The 25,128-nt window shown below is 36.2% G+C and overlaps 1 protein-coding gene across 1 annotated transcript in view; it reads left to right on the top strand.

Annotated features, from left to right (window-relative positions):
• The window catches only part of ITGA4 (integrin subunit alpha 4), a 78,710-nt gene that overhangs the window by 10,938 nt on the left and 42,644 nt on the right, over positions 1-25,128 (top strand). The window contains exons 3-11 of the mRNA XM_081095436.1: positions 6,878-6,984; positions 7,081-7,210; positions 9,077-9,144; positions 10,759-10,888; positions 12,452-12,537; positions 13,448-13,510; positions 13,603-13,740; positions 17,556-17,667; positions 24,251-24,345. Coding sequence (XP_080951562.1) covers positions 6,878-6,984; positions 7,081-7,210; positions 9,077-9,144; positions 10,759-10,888; positions 12,452-12,537; positions 13,448-13,510; positions 13,603-13,740; positions 17,556-17,667; positions 24,251-24,345 — 929 coding nt within the window. The remainder of the gene's footprint in view (positions 1-6,877; positions 6,985-7,080; positions 7,211-9,076; positions 9,145-10,758; positions 10,889-12,451; positions 12,538-13,447; positions 13,511-13,602; positions 13,741-17,555; positions 17,668-24,250; positions 24,346-25,128) is intronic.

Here is a 25,128-nt window from a genome sequence, read left to right as displayed (position 1 = left end):
ACTGAAATGCTGGCGTTTTCAGGCCTGTGATTATATAAGCTGTTTCTCAATGTAAGTTGTGAACGATTATTAGTTATTATCCGATTTTGATAGGAAATCTGAGAAGCTGAGATTTCAATACCTGTTTTTCCAAGGAGAAAATACTTTGAGAATGGTGTCTAATGTTGATGTTTGTTTTGATAGTTTGACTCTCGTTTCCCACTACACAAGCTGGAGGCTATGGCTCGGAAGTGTAGTGCTCTCATGTCCCTTTTCACTGCTAGCACAAAGGCATTTTACTCTACTACTTGTTACTACTATTGAATCCATACACATTACTGTTAGCTCTTAGAAACATCATCACTTTTCATTAGATGCATTTGGAAAGTAAATAGTTTAATATGATAAACTTATTATAATGGATTTAATAGTTAGGGTTTGATAAGGAAAACTATAAAAAGGGGCCACTGGGCTTAAAGAGCTGACTGCTGGTCAAATCTCTCAGCCCTGTGAGCTCCCCCTGCTGGTGTAGTCAAAGCAACATAATGTGGGTGTGCTGGGGAGCAGAAGCATTTACCATTTAATGAACACGTACTAGTTGCCAGGCAGCCTGGCATGCACAGCCATAAATGTTCCGTAACCTTCATAACCCTGCAATGGTAGGCCTGAGGATCTTGTCACATTTGAATTGATTTGTTCGCCTTGAATCATACATGTTTTTCAAATATTTTTAATTTAGGTAGAGGAATTAATTGTATAATTATTTTCACTCAGTAATTATTGCTTCTACAAATAAAGGTATCTTGAATGAATGACTAACATAGAACAAGAGTCATTCATTTTTCAGGATTAAGAAAAAGAGTGGAACAGTTTGAAACATATAAGATGACTTAAATGGAATAGAACTTCAACATAAAAAAAGTAATTGGTGGAAGTAAGGACTTTCACTATTTTTCTGAACTTTGAAATTACATCACATGTTTTGAAAGATCAGACACACACACACACACACACACACACACACACACACATATATCTCTTCGGAGCTAGAAAGCCAGACGGAGTGCCCCGATCAAATGTCTGAAGTGATGGGGAAGTCACAGCACTGTACACAGGCAGATAAAGCAAATATGTCATTAAAACCAAAAGTCCCAGGCACCCCTACCCACAGAGCGTTTCACTCAAGCTGCCAGCAAGTGATGGAAAGAAGAACTGTGAGTCTGTTTTTTCCTTTTGGTCTTTCCTTGATGGAAATGCCAAAACACTGAGAACTGATCTAAATTGAGGAAAATCACAGGACAAGATAGAGACCAAGTAAATGACATTTTTCGTGAACACTATAGAGTTGACTACAGTCTGGGGTCAGATTTGTGATATTTTATACATTTTCTGATGAAAAAACTTAGTGACATGACTTCAGTTAATTCATACATCTGAAAGTAGACTTCTATTTTATATGCTATAGGGTAGTGGGAAGTAACAGGCCTATTTCTGACAAGTTTTTTATTCTAATAATTTCCATTTACCAGCCCCATGGGGTGGGGGAAGTTATTTTTTTCTATAAGACTCAATTTTCTCATCTGTAAAATGGGATTGATAAACTAGTCTTCTGCTGCTACTGTGAGGATTAAATGAGCTAATGTGTATGATAAGGATTAAGTGACAACAACAATGTGCCACAAATATTTTATGGAGGATATATTCCATGACATATGTACAGCTTAATCACATGTTTAGATTAATCTTTAAAATAACAGCAATGTTAACATCAGCTAACATTTGTTTGCTTTCTCTGCTAAACTCTGGCCCAAGCGCTTCACACATATCTCACTTGCTCCCCATAATCCTTGTGCACAGCTGTGAAACAGGCACCTCCTATGTGCCCAGCTGACTTCGTTTTAAATAGTCCTGCTCACATACCCTACTTTGTAAAAATCTTCAAACCTCCAAACACGGTTTCCCTTCAGAACATCTGCTACCATCTTAAAACTCAAGGCAATATTTTAGAAGAGAAGTAAGGAAGAATAGTAGTGAAGAAAGATCTCTCCAAAGCTTAGATCCCTGAGAGTTTGGTGCAATTATTGCAGTAAAGCAGCAATTTTCAACCGGTGTGCCACAAGAGGTGTGAATGAATCAAAATTATACCTATTCTATTTTTTATCAGATCAGGAAAAATTATATATATTTTTGGTGTGCTGCAGAATATTAGTAATTAGTTTATGTGTGCCAGGAGATGAAAAAGGTTGGAAATCGCTGCAGTGAAGGATTAGTAAATCGAGTAAAGGATTTGCGGTGGTATAATGTATTTCAGAATTCCCTCCCTCAGCAAATACGCATTTCATTCCGGCCTTCTGCAGGGAAGGCCCTGTTCTGGGCTGTGGGAGTGCCACGGTCAACAAAATACGGTTCCTGCCTTCATGGAGGAGACATTCAAGATTGAATATCTACCCTTCCATAGTCTCTTTCATATTTGGGGACTTGCAACAATGACAGTAATTAACACCAACAAAAGGGGGTGGTAAAAAGGTGTACTTAATTGGCTTTGTACTAACATCCTTTATATTCATCTATCGAAGTTACTGTTATTCATATTTATATACATGTATATATACTGATACAAAAATCAGTAGATGGAAATTTAAAAAAAATGAAGTAGTAAGCATTCATCTGTGTATTTCCTTTCCCAAATGAAAAAGAAAAAAGAAAAAAATGGGTTTCAGTTTTTAGAATAAGGGATATGGTTTTTATATAGCTTTGTATTTTTAATGTCTATTGGGAAAATGCATTCAACTGTGCTAAGAATTAGTCATTCTAGTTGTATAAAAGCATGGGAAATTATCAAATGTTAATTTCTGCTGACCTCTTTTATGTTAAACCATGTAAAGTACTTTTTTAATTATGAAGCTGATTTAATTGACTGAGTTTACAGTAGTAATAAATGAGCTGAGTTGAAAACCAGATTATAAATAATTACAGCCTGACATTTGAGTCAAAAATAAAGATAATCTGGGTTTGTTTATGATCTTCAGTTTCCTGACGTTAGCTTTCCCATGCCAGTTTTATTCATCATCATTTCTGGCCACATTAGAAATACTGAATTTCCACACACAAAAAATTTACTTAACATTTGATATCCTATTCAATATCTAGCTAAAACCAAGGAGGAAAAAAGGTATTATTATAGAGATATTTGTTGTTGAAAGTATTGCATGTCTCCTTTTTCCTCCCATTGACTTCGTATAGCCCGCCCCTGCCCTCTAGTATCATTTTTTAAAAGGAAGGTTTCTTTTCAGATATGACATAATGCAGGAAAGGCACAGCGTTTACATTGCAGAGCAGTTGCTCACGAGCCCGCATGCACACTACAAGTGCCCAGGGAGCTTTTCAGATAATTCTGGCGTCTGGGTCTCAACCCAGACAAGTCACATCGGAGCCGCTGGGAGAAGGAACCAGGTGTCAGGATTTGTTGAGAACTCTCCCCAGGTGATCCTAATGTCCAGTCAAGGCCGAGAACCACGTGATAAAGGAGTGGACGTAGGAGCAAGCTGGTTAAGAAAACGCTCGGGAGAAGGCCCCGAGTGTAAGCTGATGATGAGAAGGTTTTATTTCTCTGCCAAGATTCTGTAGGCATTAAAGAAGAAAACCTTAAAGAAAAGTCCCTGGAAATTAAGAAAAGACCTGGAGTGGTAGTGGGGACTTACAGGCATTCTTTGAACTGCTCCTGTCTTGTAACCGGTGCTGGAAGTATGACCGTGGCCGGCAGAGGTGTGTTAGGAAGAAAAGGAGAACCCTCTATAAGTGTGAGTCTGTGTGTTTGTTCACTGATTAGAATTAGTTCTTATTTCTTGTGTGGAAGGGTAATTGTTTCATGACTGTGTTGGTGTGTGAATTTCCTTTCTGCCGAGGTATTGATCCTTTTGTACTCACATTTCACGTTAAGATACAAAACACAAATAGAAGATAAGATACTCAGTCAAAACAAACCAGTCAAAGTTTTGAATTGCTTTTCATTTATTGAACTTCCATTTTCAGCACACGTTTCCAGGCTCTGTGCCGGGGGTGGGCTAGTAATGAACAAGACTTAGTACTGGTCAAGATGAAGTAGGTCATTATTTACTAGGCCTGGGAAGTGGACAGAATAGTTGTGAATGAATAATGTACGTGATTTAGTCAGGGTTCACCAGAGAAACGGAACCGACAGCGTAGCTAGATAGATTTACCCATCTGTCTACCTTTCAATCTATCTACAAGGAGATTCACAATTGGCTCCCTCAGTTATGGAGGCTGAGAAAGTCCTGTGACCTGTCATCTGCAAGCTGCAGAGGCAGGAAAGCTGGTGTACTTGAGGCCAAAGGCTTGAAAAGTGGGGGTTGGGGGCATGGTGCATTGGTATAAGTCCCAGAGACCTGAGAGGTACTCAGACATGGAGAGAAAGATGTTTGAGGAAAGTGACACCAAAAAAGTGGGAAAGTGAGTAGTTTGGTTATGATGTGTGTGAGCCTGAAGTGTGAGATTCTGAGCAGTGGTGACATCCTGGTGGAGCTAAAACGAAAACAGGATGATACAAGGTGGAATCGTTGATGGCTCCAGAAAACAGCTTAATCACACAGGGGTTTCTCTAGTCTTCATTTTTAAATTTAAAGACTCGGCCAAGAAACAGACAGTAACAATTCACTATTTTTGCGGGTAAAAAAATTTTGGCCATTTTTCTCAAGCAACTTACATAGCATTGTGTACTTCTAAACTATGGTTTGTTTACATTTTTAGAACTTTTGGGGTGCATCTCTAGAACAGTAAATTTGTTTCTAAATATTGAGTATAATTTTGATGAAAGTGTCCATTATATCACACCACATTTTAATAGAGATATGTGTTACTTGTGACCTCCTTCCTCTCCTGTCCTTATTTTTCTCCTACTTGGTTGCCTTAGTGACTGTAAATTTAGAAGACTTTGGTATTTTCTTAGAAGATATTTCATTGAAGTATCTATTGTAAATAATAGGAACTTCAACTTCAGTTAAACAGGGTCTATCATTTATTGTCTATTTTTGACATTAGTAAAAAAAAAACCAAAAACTGGCAATTTTAGTGAAAAGTCAAACTGAAAATTGCATCACAGTGAAAATTAAAATTTCATGTCATTCTCTTTCACTTTCCTTCCATTATGTTGACGACATGTAGCCACAGTTGAACTCTGTATGAGACCTTACCTACCAAAGCACGCAATACAGTTCTTTCTCTCTCCCTTCTTCCCTTCCTTTTCCTTTTTATTAGTCTTAACATAGAGACCTTACGTTTCCACTGGGATTCTCTTTTGCCAAGGTTTGGGCTGCAGCAAGATTCTTTCTATTCCAAATAGACATTGCTAATCAACCCCAGCATTCTTCTTCCAGACTCATCCTTAGGTGCCGTCCTTTCACTGTAGTGCTCCAAGCAGCCACTGCCAATAGGTGGGACTTGCCAGTCCCTATTCTACAGGAAACCTGGCCAGAACAACATAACCCATAAGAATTGCTCATTCTTTCATAGCAATTTCCAGATCATGGGAACCATCTGGGGTAGTCAGGGCCTCACCTGAACCTACTAAAGCAGAATATTCCAGGGGCTAGTAAGTTTTCTTCAGTTCCGCTGTGTTAAGAGTTTTGCTGTTTTTCCTGATCAACATCTTGAAGAACAAACAAGAGTATACACAATCATCTTCCTATACTCCTTATAACAAAATCTCTCCTACCCAGGAGATCTTTTGCAAATAATTTCACTTTCATATTAGCTTTATTGATATAGGTATTCTGAGTTTTCCCAGGAAACTTTAAGGTTTAAGGTTATAGGAGGAGACAGTGCCTAATTTAGAAAATGGTTCCTATAAATGTCTGAACACAGTGACCAGTGTTCAAAATGAAGTAAACAAACCCAAGTTCCACATTCTTCCGATCACATTAATGCAAGTACATAGACCTGCCTTTGGAAGGAAGCCTGGGTGGACTAGGCTATCACATGGCAATTGAAGAGGGTGGAAATACAGACAGCAAAAGGAATCTTAAGGTACTGCATCTTATTCTTCCCTAAAATCACTTAATTAAAATCACTTGAATACAGGATCCTAGCTATAAAGCATAGAAGTCACTCTAACAAAGGGAAACATCATCACTGAGTAGGTGACTTTCTTTTGTACAGTTTAGGAGTACTGTATTGCCCATGAGTCATATTTATGTTTAGTTTTCTTTCTATTCATGTATTTGCCAAAGAGCTCCCAGGGTTTTTTTTTTATTTACTACTGAGATAACCTGGTTTTCACGTCTTTTTTCCCTTGTTGAGAGCAGTCACGATCAACTTAATATAAACCACAGGGTAGTTTGCTTTCAGTGCTATTCCGTGTTACCATGCCCATTAGACACTGCCCATTTCCACATGCTCAGTCATCCCCTCCCAGCTTCCAGAAGCTGGCTTCAGTGCTGAAGACCACACTGTCTTTTATTGTTAATGCCTCAATTCGAGGTATGTCTTACAAAGTGCTCTGATAATGTTGTCAATAATGCTAGATAAATGGTCCAAGCAAAGGTGGGAATTCTTCACCAAGCATTATGCATTGCCATTGATTTTGCACAGCCTATGTTGGTGTAAACTGGTCATCTCCCCTTCCAGTCATTTCTACAAATAAAAATCACCTTTCAAGAAAACATTTGTACCAAGTAACTCACAGTTACATAACTCACAGTTATTCCTCCCCCCTCCATTGTGCAATGAATGTAAGATGACAGAAGCAGAAATTTGGGCACTTCACATGTGGTTGAAGGGAAAAAACATTGGGGACAAGCATGATGTGTTAATTTTCTCTGCTCTCCTAGAATAACATGGTTTTCAAGGTCACTGATGATAACGTTGTTTTCAAATGCGGTAGGTAGCCCTGATGGAGACCGTTGTGGAAAGACTTGTTTGGAAGAAAGAGACAACCAATGGTTGGGGGTCACACTTTCCAGACAGCCAGGAGAAAATGGATCCATCGTGGTAGGTGATTGGAATTGGTCCACTGATTACATCATGAAATCAGATATTCTGGGTGTGACTTTCACATAATTTAGTCTACTTTTATGTTTTATTCAGACATGTGGGCATAGATGGAAAAATATATTTTACATGAAGACTGAAAATAAGCTTCCCACAGGTGTTTGCTATAAAATGCCCTCTGATTTCCGGACAGCGCTGAGCACAAGAATGGCTCCATGCTATCAAGGTAAGGAAGATTTTAATACTAACTGGATCAAAAGAAACAAGTGAATGACTTTCAATTTTTTTCAATTATTTTCAATTTTAGATGTGTGGGGAGGGGATTTTTGAAATAGCTGTGTTCTTTATAAATACTCAAAGTACCCTTTTGCTTTTTTACTCAGTTACAGTATTAGTTTTCATAAATGCACTTTGTGTTTTTAGGAAATTCCACAGTTTAATTTGAATAATTCTAGATTCTAGTTGATAATTACCCATTTTTGCATTAAATACATTTTCAGTTCAGTGTACGTGAGTCTAATACTCAACTATAGGACACTTAAAATCGTGAAATTACATTGAAATGTATGATCAGTGAGAAAGAAAAACTATTTAGGTTACTTGCTTTATCTTTAGCTGCAAAGAATATTCAGAAAGATTCAAGTATAATGGGAGCAAGTATTTTTCACTTTTTTTTTTTTTTCAAATTCACTTGTTTTTCTTGAACTAGCAAGGGATTGGTATCTTAAGTTTGAAAGGTTTTCCCATAAAAATTCTAGACCATAGGTAGCATTACTGCACACAGAGCTAGGACATAAATAAACAACTGAAGGGAAAAAAGTTCATGGTGAATGACAATAGAGCATTAAAAAAATATATCTGCAATAGAACAAGGTCTAAAAATCTGTCTTTGGAAAACTCAGCATTAAATAAATATACATTCCAGCTTTTCTAACCAAAATGATTATTCCAGTCTCCAAGAAAATATCTATCACCTAACAAAATTTTGAACAAATAAGTAAATTCAGGTACTGACTCTATTATTGCATTTGATATCATGGAGAAGCTTATATATAGTCCTGATTGGCCTTTGGATGGCAAGAAAATAAAAGGTGAATTTTGAATTCTTAATGCAGTAAAACTCAGTCTATTTTTCTCCATGTTTATTATCCTCTTCTTCCTAATGGTTTGTGATTTATACTTTGAAACATTTTCATAATTGTTTTTAGTTTTGCTAGTCACATTCTACAAAAATAAAATCAAGATGACATAAGTATAACTAAAATTATGGGAAAATTTATAAAAATAGAAAAAATAGACTTGGGGAAGATATTATAAAAAAGTGAAAATCATGACAGAGTATAGTAATTATAAATGACAGCAATTCTTTTAAATTTTCTAGTTAGTAAAACCAAAGCAAAGATGGGTCCTGATTCTTATTTTCATAGACGTTTACTGATGTCAGTGTTTCAGAAGCAAAGCTTTGTGTTCATAGCAAGTTCCAAAAACATCCATTCATAGCGGCTTCATAATAAGAGACTCTCTATTGGGCAAAATCTAGGAAGCCTGTATGTGGGGTTTTTTTTTTCCCCTGTTAGTTTTTTTTAATGGAGGAACTATAACTAAAAAAAAATTGGGAATGAAATACGTGTAATTTCTGGTTGGTAATTGCATATATGAAATTAGGCAGTAGACTTTAGAATATTAGCTGTGGGAGAAATTCTGGCAATTTTTTGAGTCAAATGCCTTCATTTTATAGAGGAGAAAACTGTGACCAAGGGATCTCATCTAATTGTACCAGCCCTCTGGTAGCAGAAGGGGCCCCCACCTCCGATTGTTATGCTATTTTTTATCCCAAATGTCTATCCATATTTGCAAATGAATGTGGAGGAGGGAGGGGGGCTTATGAAATGAGGACAGTAGTCATTGTTTGTGAAAGTTTTTCTCCCCCTTTTCTGCCTTTGGTCAAAAACTGGCTGATGGTAGAGCTAGGAGCCTCCATTCAAGTATTTTTTAATTTGTGTTCTGGCCTAGTCATCGATCCTCCATAAAATAAAATTATACAGATTCCTTTATGTGAAATCCTGAATTGTTTCTTTCTTCTTTATTTTAGATTATGTGAAAACTTTTGGAGAGAATTTTGCATCATGTCAAGTTGGAATATCTAGTTTTCACACGAAGGTAATAGTCCAAAAAATAGCTGCTATGAATGTTTACATATAGAATTTTAATGTTTCTGAAGACTTAGAAGACTGATATTATGCTTTACAGTAAAAATTGTATAATATATGATTAATATTTGAAAGTACAGTACTATAGCTTAATTTTTATCACTGAATATTTGACGTATATTGTGAGAAAATACCTAATATTAGATAGCTATGCCAAATAAGAGCAATTAAAAGTCTATACTAAAGAATATTACTTTCATTAAGAATTTAATAGAAATTAAAAGTAGCTATAGTTATTTGTTTTGTTAACTTAGACATCGAAAATGCCTATGTTATTTTTACTTGTTGAGGAGAGGAGTAAACATATGAATTCACACTTTCAATTAAAATTATGAGAATTGGGAGATTGAAGAACTTAATAACCTCTTAGATTAGATATATTCTCAAACTCGATTATTCTTTTTCTACCACTCTAGTCATTCTGTGAGTCCCAGTGAATGATCACAGTTGTACTCAACCTCCAAAGTTCCCAGTTTCCCTTAAAAACCAGTTATGAATTCATGAATGTTTTCTGAATCTATGTAGAAGGCCTTAGGTTTACAATTTCCATAAATATTACCTACTATGTAAAAAAAGCAATGATTTCTTTAATGTATATTTAAATTGGTCTTTTTTGAAATTCAGAATTGTTTAGGAAATTTAGAAATATGTTAAGTAGGTTTGGTTGCTGAAAGTTTTCATATTTTACTAGACAACTATCTGCTTATTCGACCTTCCCCCTGTTTGCTTTTTCTAAATCCTTATTTATCATCAAATATGTCCCCAGATTTTTAAAAAATATTTTTTTATTGATTTCAGAGAGGAATGAGGAGAGAGATAGAAACATCAATGATAAGAGAGAATCATTAACCGCATGCGCAAGATTTTATTACAGCAGTTCTCAACCTGTGGGTTGCAACCCCTTTGGTGGTCGAACGACCCTTTCACAGGGGTCGCCTAAGACCATCCTGCATATCAGATACTTACATTACGATTCATAACAGTAGCAAGATTACAGTTATGAATTAGCAACGAAAATAATTTTATGGTTAGGTCACCACATGAGGAACTGTATTTAAAGGACCAGAAGGTTGAGAACCACTGTTTTATTGGATTTCTTTTTTTTTCTAATCTAACATTGTTAAGGAAACTAGTTAATGGCTTTTTGCAAATTGAAATAAATTGTCTACTTTTTCACTCTTTGACAACACATGATTATCTCTGTAATGAGCACTAATGAATTACCCAGATATGATTGACTTTAATAGAAACCACATTGCCTTTCTCCTGAAAACTTACTCTAGTGTTCAATGATTCTACCTTTGGTTTCTAAGTCCACTGATAAGTGTGAAGTGAAAGTTTCTTTTCTAAAACTCTACTTTTAGTGAAAATCCATTAGCTAGCTTCTCTGGCTTTTTTTTTTTTTTTTCCTGGTGTGTTTTTAAATTCATAAAATGCTCAGGCTTTAGAAATTTATAATAAAAAATCTATTCTTGTTGCTATTTACTTAAAATGTATATCTGGAAGAGGTTTGGGGTGGTGAGATTAAACTTTTAAATGATGCTAAATTGTTTATTTCTTACAGGATTTAATTGTGATGGGAGCTCCAGGATCATATTTTTGGACTGGCTCTATTTTTGTCTACAGTATAACTTCAAATAAATATGTGGCTTTTTCAGACAGTGACAATCAAGTAAAATTTGGAAGTTACTTAGGTACTGTAAAAATTGACAAACTGAAATTATAATCTTTCTTACAGATAGTAGTGATTATAAATAAGGGAAATTATATTTTCAAAAGATCAAAATGGCCCTAGCCAGTTTGGCTCAGAGAATAGAGCATCGGCCTGTGGACCAAAGGGTCCTGGGTTCGATTCTGGTCAAGGGCATGTACCTTGGTTGCAGGCTCCTCCCCAGCGTGTGCAGGAGGCAACCAATCCATGTGTTTCTCTCACATGTCAATACCGTATTTCTGTCTTTTCCTCTCTCTTCCATTCTCTCTAAAAATCAGTGGAAAAATACCTTAGGTGAGGATTAAAAAAAAAAAAAAAAAAAAAGATCAAAATGGCCAGTGGTTATTAAAAAGAGAGTTTGTTTAAGAATACAATCTATGAAATTTTAACTTACATTGAACATATGTAACTACAGTCATCGACATATAATTCTTAGACTGGAATTCCTGGTTTACTGCAAAGTGTTTATTCTGTGGAGTAAAACACTTGAGGGCTTGTATCTTTATTATTATAAAGGTAGTATTGATTGCTTACCATATCTGAGGAACTTTTGTAAGCACTCTATATTAATTAACTCATTTAATTATATAAGAGTAAGTAAGTATAGTTTCTTAAAGGACCAGCTGAAAATCAGTCAGGCTGTCGACTGCATTCTAGACAGCGGGTAACATTATGAAGCATATGGGTCTGAAAACCAGCTCATTGACCTTTGCCTCATAAGTTCTTATAATATTTCTCATAGCTTAGCTATTTTTATCTTCTTATCCTTTTTTATCTTCTTATTCTTATTTAATGAATCAGAGGTGGGATTATTTGTAGTTTGTTTCAGTAGAAACACAAGATTTTTCTGGCATTAATTTCCATTATAGTAAAAGGAATGCTTTTCCTATAGTTTCTTAGAAAGTACAGATTTGCTTAAACCATATGTGTTTCAAATGTGAGCAGTTTATACTCAGAAATAATGATAAGAAAAGCAGTACTATTTTTCCCATTTGAACAGAAGGAATTCACTTTCAAACAGAGGGAATTCATCTACAATTCAACATTTACTTGTTTATAGTTGAAGATTATCTTCAGGTATTATAAAATATAACTTGGCATTACCCTTTTTATTACATAATAAAACCAAAATATTTCCCCAGTTCTATCATCATAAAATTTTATCATAATGAAGATTTCATGGCAAAAAAATTGCAACTTAGGAAATTTATGCTTAAAGTTTAAAATGTCATATTTTATATACTCTAAAATATTTCTGTAGTAAAAGGACATGCAGGAAGCTTGCATGTCCTGGTACTACACAGAGACTAACAAACCAAATGTAAAGGTGCTATCTTCAATTTGTTTCATAACACACATATGAATAATTAAAGCATAAAATGAATGACCAATTGTGTGTACTAGTATTGCTTTGCTAAATGTTATTAAAATTCTGTTCCGTGTAGTCACTTTGTATTCAGTCTCACTTAATTCTGAGTGGATATGTGATAATATATTTCACCCATGGCAGATGACAAGGCTCACAATTGTGTCCGTTTTCTTGAAGGATACTCAGTTGGAGCTGGTCACTTTTGGAGTAGGGATACCACCGAAGTCATCGGAGGAGCGCCTCAGCATGAACAGATTGGTAAAGTAAGAACTACATTTTTATATTTATTTCTTTACAAGGGTCCAAATAGATTGCATGAGAGGAGAGGTTAAAGGAGGAAGTGCACACTTGCTAAGGAATGAAAGCTAGAAATGATGAGCCATGTGCTGCATTTAGTGGAATTGGTGAATGTTGTATGGCTTTTAGAAAAAATTGGGCAGAAAAGCTTTAAGGAAAATTATATGTCAAATGAAGCTTTTTTTTTCTTATGAGTAAACTGTTTTTAAGAGAACTGTCTCAAGGTGCCCGAGGATTATATTTATTGGTTAACAAGTTTACAACTAAAGGGAAATTGAGGCAGCAACAGGTTTTATGGTAAGACTACAAAGAATAAGATGTTATTTTTGGCTTTAGTTTTCATTACACTTGTTGTGTAAAGGTTACTAAGTTTTTCTCAGCCTTACTTTGAAAAGTGAGGCAAAAACGCTTTCTTCCTGCGCTCTCTCTCAAGGGCCAGGAGGTAGCTCCCGAGAAGGTAGTTTTGCAAGGAAGGCACGTTAGCCTGAACGTGGTTTCCTAAACCTTTGGGATCATTCTGAAAGGGATTTTTTTTTAAAAAAATATTTTATTTATTTTTTACAGAGAGGAAGGGAGAGAGATAGAGAGTTAGAAACATCGATGAGAGAGAAACATCGATCAGCTGCCTCCTGCACATCTCCCACTGGGGATGTGCCCGCAAGCCAGGTACATGCCCTTGACCGGAATCGAACCTGGGACCTTTCAGTCCTCAGGCTGACGCTCTATCCACTGAGCCAAACCGGTTTCGGCCTGAAAGGGATTTTTAAAACTGTATTTGAGCAATTACAAGTTATGAAAAATGATATTTTGATCAAATGAAAAAAAAATGTTTAAATGTCATAGTCTAACCTTTTCTAATTCTTTTCACAATTGCAGGCATACATATTCAGAATTGATGAAAGAGCACTAACGATCTTACATGAAATGAAAGGTAAAAAGGTAATATGTCTCTACCTTTGGTCTCCCTGGGGGCTTTGGTGACTAACCCTGCTTTTTTCTCAGTGACTGGGTCTGGTTTGTTTTTGGAGCAGCTTGGCTCTTATTTTGGAGCTTCTATCTGTGCCGTGGACCTCAATGCAGACGGCTTCTCGGACATGCTGGTGGGAGCTCCCATGCAGAGCAGCATCAGGGAGGAAGGCAGAGTGTTCGTGTACATCAACTCCGGCTCAGTAAGTCCAAGGATCCTCAAACTGGGAGCCCCTCAGGGGACTGTGTTGGGAACTTATTCTGGAGTTCTGAGACTACAGGTCCTTAGGCTTATTTTACTGCTGAAAGTGAAAATTCTGGTATGGTACTGACGCTCCCAAAATGAAATAGAATATGATGGTAAATGGGCCACTGACCCATTTTGCCATTCCAGAAGGAGGTGATGAGTCATTCCAGAGCTTCTCTGTTCACAGCTGGGAGGTGTTCACTGCAATATATGACGTTTCTTTCAGTTTCCATTGTGGCACAAATCTAACTTGAAAGCATGATGTTTGCATCCTTCAAAATGTGGATTTCTTATTTAGTGATTGTCCTTATATGATTTAATAATTATAAAATATTACTTGAAGTAGAAGAGAGAATATTTCATATTTTCAATTTCTTGATTTGACCATTGACCATCAAGACATGTTTTGATAAAATGTTAATTTGCACAACTAATATAGATTGATAAGAATATAAAATTGACATAGTTTCTTCCACAGTGGATATAGGATTTGTAGAAATACGTAATTATTGCTTATTGTTGAGTTTTAAATTATGGACAGGTCAATTAAAAGAGTTCTGCTGGCCTTGTCTTGCCAGCCTATCTTCTTGACCTTAAAGCAGAGAATTGATAGGGTCTTCATGGGGTCCTTTGGGCCTGCCTTTGGTTTAAGAACATGAGTGGGTTTGTGAGAACATTAGTTCATTTCTTAAGGCATAGGTAGGATTTAACAAAGTAAAATCTGTTTCAAGAAGGTATTTGTAATCTTATTTAATTAGTGGTTCCACACCATTTAATAAATTTCTATATTAAATATGAGACTAAACTTTTTAAAATTTAAGAGGAAATCTATACTAATAATAGACAAATAATGTAAATTGACCATCCCTCCATGATGCCCACAGCCAATCAGGAGTGAGTATGCAAATTAACCCGACAAAGATGGTGGGCTTGTGGCCAGTGCACGTACACGCCAGCTCTGAGCAGCTGGGGTCCCAGGGATGCCACTGGAGTGTCCGGTCCTGTCAGCCCAGCCTGGAGGCATCTGGAGTTCCCAGTCATTTTGGTTTCTGCAGCCCCTGGACTGGAAGCAGAAACCAAGAGCACAGGGTGCACCAGGAATTCTGGGAATTGTAGTTCTGATGGCAGCCCCTGGACCAGAAGCGGAAGCCTAGAGCACGGGGAGCACCAGGAATGCTGGGAATCATAGTTCTGTTGGCAGATTCATTGTGGGATCACCTAGACCAGTGATGGCGAACCTTTTGAGCTCAGCGTGTCAGCATTTTGAAAAACCTAACTTAAATCTGGTGCCGTGTCACATATAGAAATTTTTTGATATTTGCAAACATAGTAAAACAAAGATTTATATTTTTGATATTTATTTTATATATTTAAATGCCATTTAACAAAGAAAAATCAACCAAAAAAGTGAGTTCGCGTGTCACCTCTGACACGCATGTCATAGGTTCACCATCACTGTCCTAGACCCTAGAGCAAAGTGAGCCTGGAGCAAGTTACTGTTGCGGTGGGGGATGGAGGGAAAGCAAAGGTGAGAGACATAAGTAAAGTCAGAGTGTTGAGGAAAAATTTAAAGGAAGATATCTTGCAACTTCTAGGAAATCTCCACCAATGGAGCAAAGAAAAAAAAAGACCTCTATTATTCTGTGAGCACCAAACCAAACTGGGTTGGGGTCTCAGACAACTTGCTCATATGAATGCAAAGACAGACAGAAACTCCTGGGTTGGAGAGGGTTCCCCTGAAGGCTCCCAGTTTGGAGAGGGTGCAGGTCGGGCTGAGGGACCCAGCCCCTGTGCACAAATTTCGTGCACCAGGCCCCTAGTAGTCTTATAAAGCTGAGAGATTCTGAAAGTTTCAGATGTAGAGCAGGAAAGTTATGTATGTGTTGGAATTTTCTATACTGTTTTAATCTAAATTTAATAGTAAAAGCTTATAATCTGCAAAGTGATCATACCTCATTAATAGTGATGTCATGTATTATTACTTTTTCTGGCAGAGCTATTTAGTTTGAACAGTAACATATATACCTAAAATAAGGCAATATAGGACCTTGTTGTTCTCATTGAAATCTTAAGCAATCCCAATATGAAAACCAGATAAAAGTGGAGCTCCTTTGCTTAAAGGGCAAAAGAGTAGCTGTACCCACAAGTCTACCCTTTTATTCTTTCCTCACTCCTGCCCTCAGCCACCACTATTGAACACGGGGGTTAAAAATCGTAATTGATTTCAGCTTTTAAAGCTTACTCTGGCATTGATTATTCTTGCTTTGCTCCTTTCTAACTTCTTGTTTTATACCTCTCTAAAAAGGCACTAACCACTACCACAAAGGAATTATATTATATACTTATTAGTTTGGTTTGCTAATATCTGTTCCTCTTTGGAATGTAGACACCCTGTGGAAAGGGATCATCTGTCTTGTTTACTGCTGTTTCCTCCGGGCCTGACAGAGTCCTGGACAAGTAGGTGCTCAGTAATTATTTGTTAATGAACTCAAGAAATAATGGTACTTGAATGAATATGGCTTCCACCTACTTCTACTAAAATAGCTCTCAGGGGTCCCCAGCGAACCCTTGGTCACCGTTCTCTGTGACTGGAGAATACTCACAGAAGAGTGATTACCCCTTTTTGAAACTCTCCCCTGGAACTTCAGTGCCTTTGCATTTCCTTAGGTCTGCACCTTCTCATCCTTGTTGGAGTCTCTTCTGCCTTCTGCTCTTTAAATTAGGTGATTCTCTGGGAGCAAAATAAGTACAGGAATTTTTTAGTTGGAAAGTAAAAGGTGAAGGGCACTAGCCAAGGGGAAGAAGATGCGTCTACTTAGGAAATGATGACTAGACCTATTTGAGCAGAGAAATGAGTAAGTACGTGGATATTTTTTCTACAAGAGAGTGACATTTAGAGAGTCTGGTAGCTATGATTGCAACATAATGGAATGTCTTATTGTAGTAACTCATCTTCCCAATTCAGGGATAACGGTTGACCAGCGTTCATTGCTGCTGGAATACTGTTCCAAAGGCCAGCTTCGGTCGCATCACTCCTCAACTCAGAAACCTTCAGCAGCTTCCTATTGTCCTCTAAATTGAGAGTAAATTTCCCCCAGTGTTCACAGTACCACCCTACAAGGATCCAATCTGAATATTTTAGTCTCACTCATTATACACACTGTTCATGATAGCCAAAGTCTTTGGAATCTGTGCTTTGCTGATAATTTCCTCTGTGTATTAAAATTATGCCCATCCTTCAATAGTTACCTTGAATATTGCTTATGAAATCTCTCCCGGCTCTCACAATTACATATACTTTCCGTGCTCTTTGATATTACCAAGCAGTCTGTACTTCTAAGTCATTTACATGCTTGTGTGTAGCCTTTCCTGTAACTCTGGGCTTCTTTAGGAAAGGACCTGTGACATATAAACACATGCCTATTCCCTTTCATTTGTTCAGTCTGTAGAGTGCAGTGCCTGCAGTAGGAACTCGATAAATATTTGCTAAATTGAATTATCAAAATGATTTATTGGATTTTTCAAAACTAAGAATCATGAGTTTGACAATTTTTTAGATCCTTTGAGCTCTAATCATACTATTATGTGTTGACATGTGCTTGATAAATATTTATTGAATTGAACTGAGATGTGTGTACTACAGCTCAGTCTGTAGTTTGTCCAACTTGTTTGAAGCATTAGAAAAAAATCAATATCCAATTACAACAGTAAATCATGTGTAAAGTTGTCAGGGAGTGTTCTAATGACACCTTTCTCCCCCTTTCTATCTAGGGAGCAGTAATGAATGAAATGGAAACAGCGCTCGTTGGAAGTGACAAATATGCTGCAAGATTTGGGGAATCTATAGTTAATCTTGGTGACATCGATAATGATGGCTTTGAAGGTAAGTAAAAGTATCCAATTTAGTATTTGATTTCCACTTTTAAAATGGTACATGGAAGAAAATATGATTGGAGTTTTATGTTGTTTGTCTTTCTATAGAAAATGGGGCCAGGATGTATGCTCTTTTTTTCTTTTTTTAGTCACACCTGACTTCTCCTTAGTTGTCAGCTATTGATTCTTACTGTTGTTATATGCCATTGGTTCTGAGGCACCATCCGTTATGAGTGGCATTTTTTGTGCCCTTAAAAAATGCTGTTAAATTGTGACCCACCATTTTTCTATTCTAAAAAGGATTCTAATTTCGGAAATGTTAAAATGTGGAGAAAATGTATGTCATAGATTCGTTGGACCCTATTCTTTCACTGTTGTTACAATAAAGACTCTGACAAAACCCAGTGGAGGCTGGCTGCAGAGCTGGCGCAGGGTTCTGGAAGCCCCTGCTATACCAGGAGTTCCTTGTTCAGCTGTAGCATTGTGGGAGGATCTGAGGGATCCCATGATTGAGTCCTGAGCAGTGGTGAAGTGCAACTAGTAGACTCAAGAATAGTGGCTATTTATCAACTGATATGGGACAATTTCTATAATGGAATAGATGGTACATCGTAACTGTGCCTATTGCCTAGAAATCAGCCCAGCTGCTGAAGTACTTGTTTCTACCAGCCTTCCCTCTTAAAATTTGTGTTTTCCAATCTAGCCCTGAGTGATTACCAAGTCCGTTAAAACTGGGCATAAAATGATGAATAGGCCCTAGCCAGTTTAGCTCAGTGGATAGAGCATCGACCTGCGGACTGGAGGGTCCCAGGTTCGATTCCTGCAAAGGGCACATGCCTGGGTTGTGGGCTCCATCCCCAGTAGGGGGCGTGTAGGAGGCAGCCAATCAATGATTCTCTCTCATCATTGATGTTTCTATCTTTCCCTCTTCCTTCCTCTCTGAAATCAATAAAGAAATATAAAAATAAATAAATAAAATGATCAATAGGTTTGAGAGAATGTGTGTGATTCATCGAGTTCAGCAAATAAGTGTTCGATATTTATTTTCAGAGCTAGAATTGTGTCTTCTTGATAGTCATTGATGATTGGTATATGGTAACATTCGGTCAAAATTTATATGGATATCAAAAATTAGTGGAGTACTGTAAATTCTCACTTCCTTAATTCCTTTTTATGCCTAAGTGCTTTCTTCTTTCTACTTTAGATGTCTAAAATGTTACTCTGCAAGGAGAAAGTTAGTGTATTGTTGAACATATGCTTTCAATGAGCCCCATTAAATGTAAGATAGTGAGCCAGAACCGGTTTGGCTCAGTGGATAGAGCGTCGGCCTGTGGACTGAAAGGCCCCAGGTTCGATTACGGTCAAGGGCATGTACCTTGGTTGCTGATGCATCCCCAGTAGGGGGCGTGCAGGAGGCAGCTGATCGATGTTTCTCTCTCATCGATGTTTCTGGCTCTCTATCCCTCTCCCTTCCTCTCTGTAAAAAATCAATAAAATAAATAAATAAATAAATAAATAAATAAATAAATGTAAGATAGTGTAATTTTGTATACAAACATTACCATTTCTGGAATTTTTTTACTATATTAAAAACAAAAGGATAGATATTTTTATGATTATGATTATACAAATAACATTTTACATTAAAGAGTTTATAAAATTCTATGATAGATATTCTGAGTTAATTTTTGTGTATGGTATAAGGTAGTGGTCTAGTTTCATTCTTTTGCATGTAGCTGTCCAGTTTTCCCATCATCATTTATTACTGTTTCTCCATTGTATATTCTTAAATGAATTGACTGTGTACATATATATATATATATGTGTGTGTGTGTGTGTGTGTGTGTGTGTGTGTGTGTGTGTGTGTGTGTGTAGATTTATTTCTGGGATCTCTCTTCTGCTCCAATGATCTATATGTCTATTTTTATGCCACTATCATGCTGTTTTGATTAGTATAGCTTTGTAATACAGTTTGAAATCAGGGAGTGTGATGTCTCTGGCTTTGTTTTTCTTAATATTGCTGTGGCTATTCAGGGCCTGTTGTGGTTCAATACAAATTTTAGGATTTTTTTTCTAATTCCGTGAATAATGCCCCTGGAGTTTTGATAGGGATTGCAATAATTTGTAGATTGCTTTCAGCAATATGGACATTTTAACAATATTCTTTCAATTCATGAACATGAAGAACCTTTCCATTTATTTTTGTCCTCATTTTTTTATTAATGTCTTAAAGTTTTCAGTGTATAGGTCTTTCACCTCTTTAATTAATTTCTAAGTATTTGATTCTTTTTGGTGCAGTTGTAAATAGGATTATTTTCTTAGTTACTCTTTCTAGTAGTTTGTTAGGGTATAGAAACACAACAGATTTTTGTATATTGATTTTGTACCCTGCAACATTACTGCAATTTTTTATTAGTTCTAACAAGTTTTTTGGTGAAGTCTTTAGGGTTTTCTATAAATAAAATCATGTAATGGGCAAATTGTGACAGTTCTACTTCTACCTGTCCAATTTGAATGCCTTTTGTTTTTCTTTTATGTACCTAATTGTTCTGGCTAGGACTTTAATAGTATGTGGAATAAAAGTGGTGAAAGTGGGCATTTTTGAATTGTTCCTAATAATAGATGAAAAGGTTTGAGGCTTGTTGTACATGGCCTTTATGATGTTGAGGTATGTTCCTTCTAGACCCATTTTGCTGAGCATTTTTGTCACAAATGTTTGGTAAACTTGGTCAAATGCTTTTTTTTTTTTTTTTTGCATCTATTGTGATGATGTTTTTTATCTTTGCTTTTATTAGTGTGGTGTATCATGTTGATTGATTTGTGAATGTTGAACCATCCTTGCATCCCTGAAATCCAATGTGGTCAGAATGTGTGATCCTTTTAATGTACAATTGAATTTGGTTCGCTATATTTTACAAAGGATTTACAGAGGATTTCTGTGTACCTCAGGGATATTGGCCTGTACTTTTCTCTTTTTGTGTTCTATTTTAAAAATATATATTTTTATTGATTTTAGAGAGGAAAGGAGAGGAAGAGAGTGACAAACATCAATGATGAGAGAGAATCATTGATCGGCTAACTCCTGCACACGCCCCCCACTGGGGATCGAGCCCACATGTGCCCTTGACTGGAATCGAATCTGGGACCCCTCCCGCTCCCACCCCCCCACCCCCAGTCCGCAGGCCAACACTTTATCCACTGAGCCAAACCAGCCAGGGCTTTTTGTGGTGTTCTTGTCTGCTTTTGGTATCAGGATACTTCTGGTCTCATAACACAAGTTTGGCAGCCCTTCCTTCTTTTCAATTTTTTGAAGGAGTTGAGAAGGATAGGTATTAAATCTTAATGTTTGGGCCCTAACCTGTTTGGCTCAGTGGATAGAGCGTCGGCCTGCGGACTGAAAGGTCCCAGGTTCGATTCTGGCCAGGGGCATGTACCTTGGTTGCGGGCACATCTCCAGTAGGAGGTGTGCAGGAGGCAGCTGGTCAATGTTTCTCTCTCATTGATGTTTCTAACTCTCTATCCCTCTCCCTTCCTCTCTGTGAAAAATCAATAAAATATATATTTTTAAAAAAAATCTTAATGTTTGGTAGAATCCACCAGTGAAGTCATTGGGTTCTAGGCTTGTGTTTCTTGGGAGATTTTCAATTACCAATTCAGTCTATTCAGGTTTACTATTTTTCATGTTCAATCTTAGATGAGTGTATGTTTCCAGGAATTTATCCATTTCTTCCAAGTTGTCCAACTTGTTGGCATATAATTATTCATAGTAATCTTTCATGATTCCTTTTATTTCTTTGTTGACCTCATTGGTTAAGTATCATGTTGTTTAATTTCCATATATTTGTAAATTTTCTAGTTTTCTTCTTATAATTGATTTCTAGTTTTATACCATTGTGGTCAGAAAAGATGTTAGGTATGATTTCAATCTTCTTAAATTTATTAAGACTTGCTTTGTGGCTTAACTATCTGCACTGGAGAATGTTCCATTTGTACTTCACTAGAATCTGTATTCTGCTGCTCTTGGATGGAATGTTCTATATATATTTATTAAATCTATCAGGTTTAATGTGTTATTTAAAGCCCATGTTTCTTATTGATTTTCTGTCTGGAAATCACTGGTGTAAGTGGGGTATTCTAGTTTCCTATTATTGTAGTATACTATCAATTTCTCCCTTTAAGTCTGTTAATATTTGCTTTACATATTAAGGTGCTTCTATGTTTGCTTCAAAAATACTTGCAAATATTACCTACTTTTGAATTTACTCATGTATCATTATGTAATTATCTTTTCTGTGTTTTATTACGATCTTTGTTTTAAAGTCTGTTTTGTCTTATATAGATACAGCTACTCCAGCTTTCTTTTGGTTTCCATTTACATGGAATATCTTTTTCCATTCCTTCACTTTCAGTCTGTGTGTGTTCTTACATCTGATTAAGTCTCTAGTAGGCAACATATAGATGGGTCTTGTTTTTGTTTATTTGTTTGTCTTCAATCCACTGAGCCACTCTTTTGGTTGAAGATGTTAGTCCATTTACATTTTAAATAGTTGTTGGTAAGTACGTACTTATTGCCATTTTGTTGTTTTGTAGTTCCTATCTTCTTGTGTTTTTTTTTCCCTTGTGGTTTGATGACTTTCTTTAATGTTATGTTTAGATTCCTTTCTCATTATCTTTTATATATCTACCATCAGTTTTTGCTTTGTAGTTATGAAGAGGCTCATAAATAACAGTATATAGATTTACAAAACAGTCTACTTTAAGTTGACATCAACTTAAATTTGAATGAATTTTAAAACTCTACATTTTTACTCCCCTTTCCCACATTTTATATTTTTTGTAACAACTTACATTATTCATTTTGTTTATTCCTTAACTAATTACTGTAGTTGTAGTTATTTTTACTACTTCTGTCTTTTACCTTCATACTATCTTTGTAAGTGCTTAATCCACTACCTTAGCTATATGTTTACTTTTACTGGTGAGATTTATACTTTCATATGTTTTCTTATTACTAATTAGTTCTCTTTTTTGTTTTAAATAAGTCCCTTTAGCATTTTTAATACTGTATTCCAAACATTTGCCAGGAGCTGACAGTACAGGGCAGTATTTTTTCAGATTTTTCAGCAGAAATTTAGTAGGTGCTCAATAGTTGCCCACTGAATGAACAAATGAATGGGTGTATTTGTGTATGAAAATTTAAAATAATTTGTACAAGTCAAGGAGGGTAACCTTAGCAGGTCAAAACAAAATACAGTATAAGATATATCAACCAGTTATTTTTATATGAAAATAGAAAAGCTTTTGCAGTTTTAAAACTGCACAGTATTTGGTCTAAAGCAGTGGTTCTCAACCTGTGGGTCACGACCCCTTTGGGGTCGAATGGCCCTTTCACAGGGGTCGCCTAAGACAATCAGAAAACAGATATATAATTACATATTGTTTTTGTGATTAATCACTATGCTTTAATTATGTTCAATTTGTAACAATGAAATTGAGTGTCACCACAACATGAGGAACTGTATTAAAGGGTCATGGTGTTAGGAAGGTTGAGAACCACTGGTCTAAAGAATATATTAAAGATTATTTTATTTGCATTGAAATGGCAGTAAAAAACTGCCACCTGGTTTTATAAAAAGTTTTTAGGTCTGATGAACAGTGATAAGAAATGAAAATCATAAAACAAACTTTCTATATTTTAGGTTTCTATTAAAGTAATAAGAAAACATTGCATATAAACACAAATATGAATATACCCAAATAAATAGACATAATACTTAGTAAATAAGTAGAAAAATGTAGAGTTTTTTCTTTATGTACTCTATATTTACAGCGCATAACCAACCATGTCATTCATAGTGTCTATTTTCACTTGGCTTTTTTTTTATGTTAGTTGATCAAATCTTTTCTCCTGGTGTCAAAATCTGATTTGAATCTTAATAAAGTCATAAAGGTGATACAGTCTTTATTTATAGAACAAATCTATTTTCTGAAATCTCTGTGTGTGTGTGTGTGTGTGTGTGTGTGTACAGATACCCTGAACAAATACCTTCATTACTTGCATTGGAACATGAGTTAATTTAGAAGTCATTTTGCAAAGAGAGTAAATCTTAGAACTCAAAAACTCAAAGTAAGGATTCTTTGGTTATGCTCTACATCGATGAGGATAATTGATTATGTTCTAGGTGCTGCTCTGAGCACTGTAGATGAATAATGTTCTTCTATGTTGAGTGACTGAGTTCTCTTAGGACCCTGTATTATAGGTGAGGGAACAGAAGAGACACAGAGGCGTTAAGGACTGTGTCCAGTATAACAGCACGGCAGCAATGCTGGGGTCCAGGCCCTTAGCCATTCTGTTAAACTGCCTCTCAGACCCATTTACTCTGCTTCTTTCATGCACCCACTATTCTGTACAGCACTGTACATTGTTGTGAGGATTAGTATTTTGTAATCTTTTTCTAATGAGAAAAGTGTTAGTTTTTTTACAAGGAGTTTCTTATGTTATCTGATATGATTAAGGAGCGTGCAGGTTAGTTTTCAGAGTTGCATTCTTTATCTGAAGGATTTATCTTTCCACCACTTACATTCTTGAATAGATGTTGCTATTGGAGCCCCACAGGAAGATGACTTGCGAGGCGCCATTTATATTTACAATGGTGGAGCAGATGGGATCTCATCGGCCTTCTCACAGGTAGGAGATGATTCCATTTTCAAAAGAAGCATTGGTAATAAAAGCTTCTTTAACATTTCCGGTGTTAATGAGACTCCTTTTTCTTAACTTGTTTGTTCAAATACTCAATTATTCTATTTCACCGTTTTTATCACTATAGTAGACGGTCTCACTTTTAAGAGTATTAATAAGTCTTTGGAACCATTTTCCCCCCATAAATAAGAGTTCTAGTTCACATCCATCCTGGTTTGTCGTTAACCTATAAAGATTTCTCTCTGGATTTCATTAAATTCATGTTCTGAGGTAATATCTATACTATTCCAAATGAGCACATTTGGATTTGGTTAACTATCCTGTCTTGTAGCTAAAGCCCCATATTTCATGGAGATCACACAGAGAGAGCAAACACTCTATATGTTACGCTGTGTTCTTTCAGTGCAAAGCAGTAAGCCGATAGCACTTTAATAAAGTTCCTGATCTAACTCTGACTTCACTTCTACAATCTGAAAAAATAGACCGGTTCAGGGCATAGAAAACAACTATATGCACATGCAGAGAAGAAAAGCTTTTCGAAAGACACTTTTATGAAAACATTAGCTAATATTGTAATTTCTGATTAGGCAAAAATAGGCATGTGGCTTTCTACATTTAACATGAAAGGTATGTGTTTGTCTAGTAAAAAATACTGATCTAAGAATGGATAGCAGCCTGATACTTATAAATCACTATCGAGACATGAAATGAGACACATGGAATAGGAAGCACAGGACTTGAGTTGTCCTTGTCAAATGCTAGGATGCAGTC

Source organism: Myotis nattereri (genome assembly GCF_964212035.1).
Source record: "Myotis nattereri genome assembly, chromosome: 7".
Classification (NCBI taxonomy): Eukaryota; Metazoa; Chordata; class Mammalia; order Chiroptera; family Vespertilionidae; genus Myotis; species Myotis nattereri.
This window is presented reverse-complemented; position numbering and strand designations above follow the sequence as displayed.